The sequence below is a fragment of the Gossypium raimondii genome, chromosome 12 (genome assembly GCF_025698545.1).
Source record: "Gossypium raimondii isolate GPD5lz chromosome 12, ASM2569854v1, whole genome shotgun sequence".
In the NCBI taxonomy this organism is placed as follows: domain Eukaryota; kingdom Viridiplantae; phylum Streptophyta; class Magnoliopsida; order Malvales; family Malvaceae; genus Gossypium; species Gossypium raimondii.
Genome location: NC_068576.1, coordinates 54669971 through 54676064, shown reverse-complemented (window position 1 = coordinate 54676064; position 6094 = coordinate 54669971). Strand labels below are relative to the sequence as shown.

Here is a 6094-nt window from a genome sequence, read left to right as displayed (position 1 = left end):
AAAACCCTAGTACTTTGATAAGTTTACAAATTAATCCCCGAGATAGTTAGATTAAGCTATTACGATCTTAGAAACATGAAAATTACTAAAAACGAGACTTGAATACTCACCTGATTGAGCCAATTAAGTTTATTTGGGGAAGATGATATAAAATGATGATATTTTTATATTTAATTAGTTTATCATCTTTTATTATTTCATCTTTCCAATTTTGTCCTTTTTTATTTAGTTTTCCATTAATGAATCATCATACTTATCTACTGACTCCTCTTAATGGTCTATTTGCCATATAAGGACCTCAAATATTGAATTCCATAGCTTCTTGATCCCTTTAGCTACTAGAATTCTAATATTGAATTCCATAGCTTCTTGATCCCTTTAGCTACTAGAATTCAACTTTAGCTACTAGAATTCAATTAGACATATAACCGGTAAAATTTCTTTATGAAATTTTCATACGATATCTAAATTTTAATGCAAACCATGAAATAATATCAAAATAATTTTTCTTCCAGACTCGAATTTATGGTCCCAAAATCACTATTCCGATTTCACTGAAAACGGGCTATTACAGAGTTGACTTTAGTTTATTTGATTTTATTTTTTGTTCATTTCCTCTAAAAAGAATAGCTAGATCGTTTATCTTCTTCTTTCGTAGTTGTGTTCCTCAATGATATTTGGTTATTTTTATGTAATTCCCACATGAAATATCCCCTCAAATAACTTCAGCATGCAATTTCTTGATAGTTTTAGCCCAAAACTAACTCAATGGGAGATTATTTCTTGTATGCTATATATCTCAAACCCTAAATCTGCCGATCTCCAAAAGAACCTATAATTCCCTATTAAAAAGGTTTATTGTTTGAGGGATAAAGCTTTTACCATATATGAACTTATAAGACTAATTTAAGTGATCATCATCAAGCACAGTCTAATGGCGGCCTGGATTTCAGGCTGTGTAATTGATGTTATCTTATGTGGTTAAATTTTTATTTGGAACTTAACTTCGACAATTAAAATTCAAGTTAGCTCCTAAGTTTAGTAATTATTTCTATATTGTAGCCAGTTTCCACATTGTTCAAGCCCCAATGTTAGTGTTTGTGAGGAAACATGCATATAGCAAAGCTGTTTAAAGCCAATGAAATGATGAAATCTGATAAAAGCAGGTCGTAATAGAAACCTATCTACACGTAGAACATATATAGGAAATGTTAAATAACTAATGCACGAATAAAACAAGAAAGAAACATTGATCAAACAAAAAAACAAAAGAAGGCAAAAAAAGAAAAAGTGCATCTCACTGCAGGGCTACCTAGCTAGCTACCTAATTCAACGTGCATCTCTGAAGGATTGCAGTACTAAGCATCTCGTCGGTTATGAATATTCCAGTAGGGACTCTGACAACAACATCTTGTAGCATAAGATCATTGACGTTTGATACACTGGCATGGTGAACTGGTAGCTCTAGGTCTCGAAGTGCATCCATCAATCGTGCAGCTGGATGATCGATATCTGGACTTCGAACCCGAATCATGGCTTCGGATCCTACTATCTTCACATCAACTTCCACTGTCTTTGGCCAATAAGTAGAGGATTGTTTCATGGTATTGTCGAATGCGGATTTGGTAGTTTGGTTTTCGAAAACATTTATGGGGTTCAACTTGGATTTTTCAGATTGTACTAGGAGTTGAGCCTCTAGTTTATCGATTTTTGATCTTAGTTCCTTGATGTAGGCTACTGCATCCGAAAGTAATGAGGCTTTGTCCATCTTGGATACGTTTGGAACCACGGAACGAAGTGCGTAGAAACGATGGTTCAGTCTCTCACGTCGTTGCCTTTCTGCTTCAACGTGGTTTATAGGGGACTCTTTCCCATTCCCTGGTTTTCTACCTCTCTTTTTCGACCGGCCGCCGGCATTGAACTCGGTGTCTGCAGAGGCGAAATCCCCATCAGATTCCGATGACGAACGGCCTAAACCTGTGGTTTCTTTCTTGGGCTCGACTTGTTGTTTCTCTTCAAGAATCCGCTCCTTTTGATCACCTGAAACCATTCCAAAATCAACAAAAGGAATACTTGGGGTTGAGATTTGGGGTTGGGAATCATGGGCAGGTTGATTTGAACCCAGGCTGTTGTTGATCCCAGAACTGAATATCGATTTAGTGAGTTGAAGGGTGCCCCAGTCTTCCATGATGATATCAGAAGATCCCAATTCGACAACCCCGAAGGATGTAGGAAGACAAACTAATGTTTGAATCCCTCGCATTCGAGCTTCTCTAACACGCTCACATTGGTACAATTGGAGTTCATGGTCTCCACCCAACCAAATATGGGAGCCTGATCCGAAAGCCTTCCCAAGAATCCCGTCACCCACAGCGAATGATCGGGTCATGGATACGGTATAGTACCACTCATAATCAGTCACATCGCCATCTACCATTCGGTCCACGTCCATCACTTCATTAAAATAAGCTTGCACCTGATCTTTTCCCGACCTTTTCCTCTCGAAACTGGACCCCAATTTGGAAGGGCTCAGCCTATTGATGGATTTTCCCGTACCATCTCGGGTCCCTCGAAAATAGCCATCGCCCCATGACAAAACAACGCGACCATCAACATCCCTTGAAGCTTGCCAGAAAATGGAGTATACCCACCATTCAGGCCTACTTTGGACGATGAAATGGAGGCGTTGTTGCAAAGTAGGTGAGGCATCTTGACCTAAGGTAATAAGAGAAGACGAAGAAGAGGAAGACATTATTGAATATGATAGTGTGTACTACTGTTTTTCAAAGAGAAAAAAGAAAAAGTAACCAAAGCGGACTCAGCAGCAAGAAGAATAAATAAAGAGGAAAAAGAGTGATGATCAAAGTCGTCACTAGGTGGCTATAAACCCCATGGAGCAGCTGAGAAAAAAGAGGAAAACAATAATTATTAAGTGAAGTGCTTTGGAGAAAACAAAGTATAATTTTCCGGGGAAATAAAGGACCATCAACCTCATGGTCCTATTGTCAGTCAAATCTTGACATCATTATCACGTGGAAATCTCCTGTTCCAGATTCTCTCCAAATAAGGATGATGACCGGTCTGAATTTTCTTCTTCTTTTTTGTTCTTTATCGCATGGATGGTTTACTCTATTTGATGTGGAGTTGCGGTGCTTTCTGTTGGCGTCTTAACCCCTCCACTCATGATTTTAACTTAATTCACACCAGTTATTACGGGGCGATTTCGTGATCATCTTTTATTTGTCTTTTTTCTATTTCCCATGATTCTTAACTATTTTTAGATTTAGGACCATTCCCATCCATATTTTGTTATTTATTCTGCTTATCGTGTCACCTTTAACCCCAACTCAACTCCCAATTAACTACCTTGTTTTAATATTTGGTACAAATGTTAATCTATTAAATTAGCTCTTCAACTTTGTTAATTTATTCAAATAACTCTCCCTGGCCTTTATTTTTTTCGAGGGAAAGAAGAAAATAGATTATTACCAAATCGGAAGGAAACAAACAAAGCTACCCAAAATAAGGATTGGAAAATTAATTTCTTAAGCTAATGGCTTATACTATACACTCGATTCCTCATTAGATAAAAAAGTAGGAACATCTTAAATAAGAATGGAAGACATGCAACTAAGAGAAGAATTCTAAACATAAGGATTTGCATGACATAAAGCTACCCTTGCAAGTGCATGAGCATGAGCGATCTTATCAATGTTTCTACTCATCCAACTAAAGGACATAGACTGAAAAAAAAAAAGCTTTCAACATAAGACAGTCTTCAATAATCAAACCCACCATAGAGATAACCTTGCTTTTACTCGTTAAGTCTTGCGCTACAATCAAACAATTCGTCTCAATGATCACTCTCTCAATTTGCAACGACTTCAACTAAAGCAATGCCTCTCAAAACACAATCATCTACAACTTCTAGAGTCATAGTTGCTTGGATAAAACCTGTGCGACCTTTGTCAAAATCACCATTCTCATTATGAATGATAGCCGATTAGCTCGTGACAACATTCTTATAAAAATAACCATATCGGTGTTACATTTGAACCCATTACCTAGCGATTTGCACCAACACTACTTAGAAGTAGAACAACTTAACCTGGTAGGTTGAACACGAGTCATCGTCGTGTGAGCTCCCTACCAAGCCTCGTGTAAGAATATTCAAATTGAACAATTTAAACTACATTGTCATCTTTTTTTATTCCAAATAAATTGGTTCCTATGTGTCCATATGCTCCATGCTACACTTAAATACCAACTCATCTCATTAGCGTCTTGCATATTAAGGTAGTAGCAAAGAAACTCCAGGGTTGAATCTTGCATTGGCCTTAACCCAACAACATGCAATACAAATTAAGCTTTGATATACATCATTAAAACATGGTCTAAGTCTTCAACAATCAATCCTTCACTAGATTCAAGAAACCTACAATTCGGGAACTATTTAGCTTTAAATATTTGACTCAGAAGAGGATTGGGATTGTTTATAATCCATCAACGCTATTTGCCAAGCATAACAAGATTAAAGCATCTTAAATTTTGGAAACTCATACAACACATCTTCTATGGCTTGCACAAATTTTCCCTTGATGCTTAGTGTGTTTTCTTATTACCATCTATGTCTGACCCCATCAAAAGAAATTCATCATTTTCTGTAAGGCATCACAAATGTTGAAAAGGAAAAGAAAGACACTTATGCAATAAATAGGAAGATCCTGAGCAATAGTTTTCAATACTATTTCTTTACCTTCTTTCAACAACTTATTCCTTTAATTACAAATTCATTTGCCCAATTTCTCTTTCAGAAAAGAGAATATTTGTTTCTTATTTCGTCCAATAAAGAGGGAATGTAATACCCCGTCCGACGTAGTCTTGTTGATGGTTTGTATGTGCTAAAAGTTAGCTAAGATTTAAGTCAAGGTAAGACTGATTTATGTTGTATTCGTCAGAGTGGTAATTGTATGGTTGTACGCCGTGAGTGGCAGACTGTATAATTTATAGGTAAGCCTGTTAAGATTTGTATTTTGGGTGAAGTCTAAGTTGTTTTGGCGTGATTGCTTTAAAGAACCTCCAATCAGTGTTTCTTTTGAAAAGTTTGTGTGTTAAGACTTTCTATTTATGTAAGCCAGTAAAGGATTGTGGGATTGTGGATGTAAATATTGTTTGTTTGTGCACATGTGATTTCTATTTAGTTCTAGTTGTGCTTTAACTGGGATCCAATTAGAAATACCAAAGTGTTATGATTATTTTCTATGTATAATGACCTATAATGATTATGTTGGTTAGGATAGAATTGAGTTAGCCTTGCATGTTAGCCACATATTATCCCTAAGTGAGGAAGCTGTGAGATATAAATATCAGTGAAAACCTTTGTAGTGGGGTTTTTCCTTCTCTTTCTTTTGCTATGTTATACTTTGAAATCCTGTTAAGAGGAGTTCGTTGGAAAAAAAGTAACAAGTTATCAAAAAGAAAGAAAGAGGTGTGCATGCGGTAGTAGTGATAGAATAACAATTTTCTTAAAATCATCTATGAGAATCCAGACCATGTGATTCTTTTCTGTGTTGTGTTCTATTTTATGTAATTGTCTGTGTTATATATGCATAATCGTGGCATGATATAGAAATGACTTCGTTAGGGATATGAACCCAATATCCGGATAAGATGAGCCACTGGTAGGGCATGTTAATTGCAAACTAGAATGGCAGAAATGTGTGACCACTGGTGCGGCATGTTAATTGCTAACCAGATAGGGATATATGATAGGCCACTAGTAGGACATATTAGTTGTTAAATAGTCTGGCGACCATTGGTGGGGTATGTTAGTTACTAACAAGTTGGTGTGGGTGTTAAGTTTTGGTAGGGCATACTAGTTGCTAACTAGCCTAACGTTATGGGTGCTGCCTACTATAGGACATGTTAGTTGTTAACCATAGCAAATAGCCCTGAACTCACAAGAATACATAGGTGCTCGAAATGATATGATACAAAAGATCTGTTCTGATATGTAAAATTCGAGGTTCAACCTAAGGAAGGTTATGAAATAGTAAGACAATTTGTCTCTGTATGTGTTATAAGATATACTTTG

At 36.5% G+C, this 6094-nt stretch overlaps 1 protein-coding gene across 1 annotated transcript; it reads right to left on the bottom strand.

Annotated features, from left to right (window-relative positions):
• Window positions 1–1128: 1128 nt before the first annotated feature.
• Window positions 1129–2940, bottom strand: LOC105765352 (transcription factor MYC2). The gene has a single exon (XM_012584391.2). It carries the CDS (start codon window positions 2750–2752, stop codon window positions 1325–1327), a length of 1428 nt encoding a protein of 475 aa, XP_012439845.1. The 5' UTR covers window positions 2753–2940; the 3' UTR covers window positions 1129–1324.
• Between the last annotated feature and the right edge of the window lie 3154 nt (window positions 2941–6094).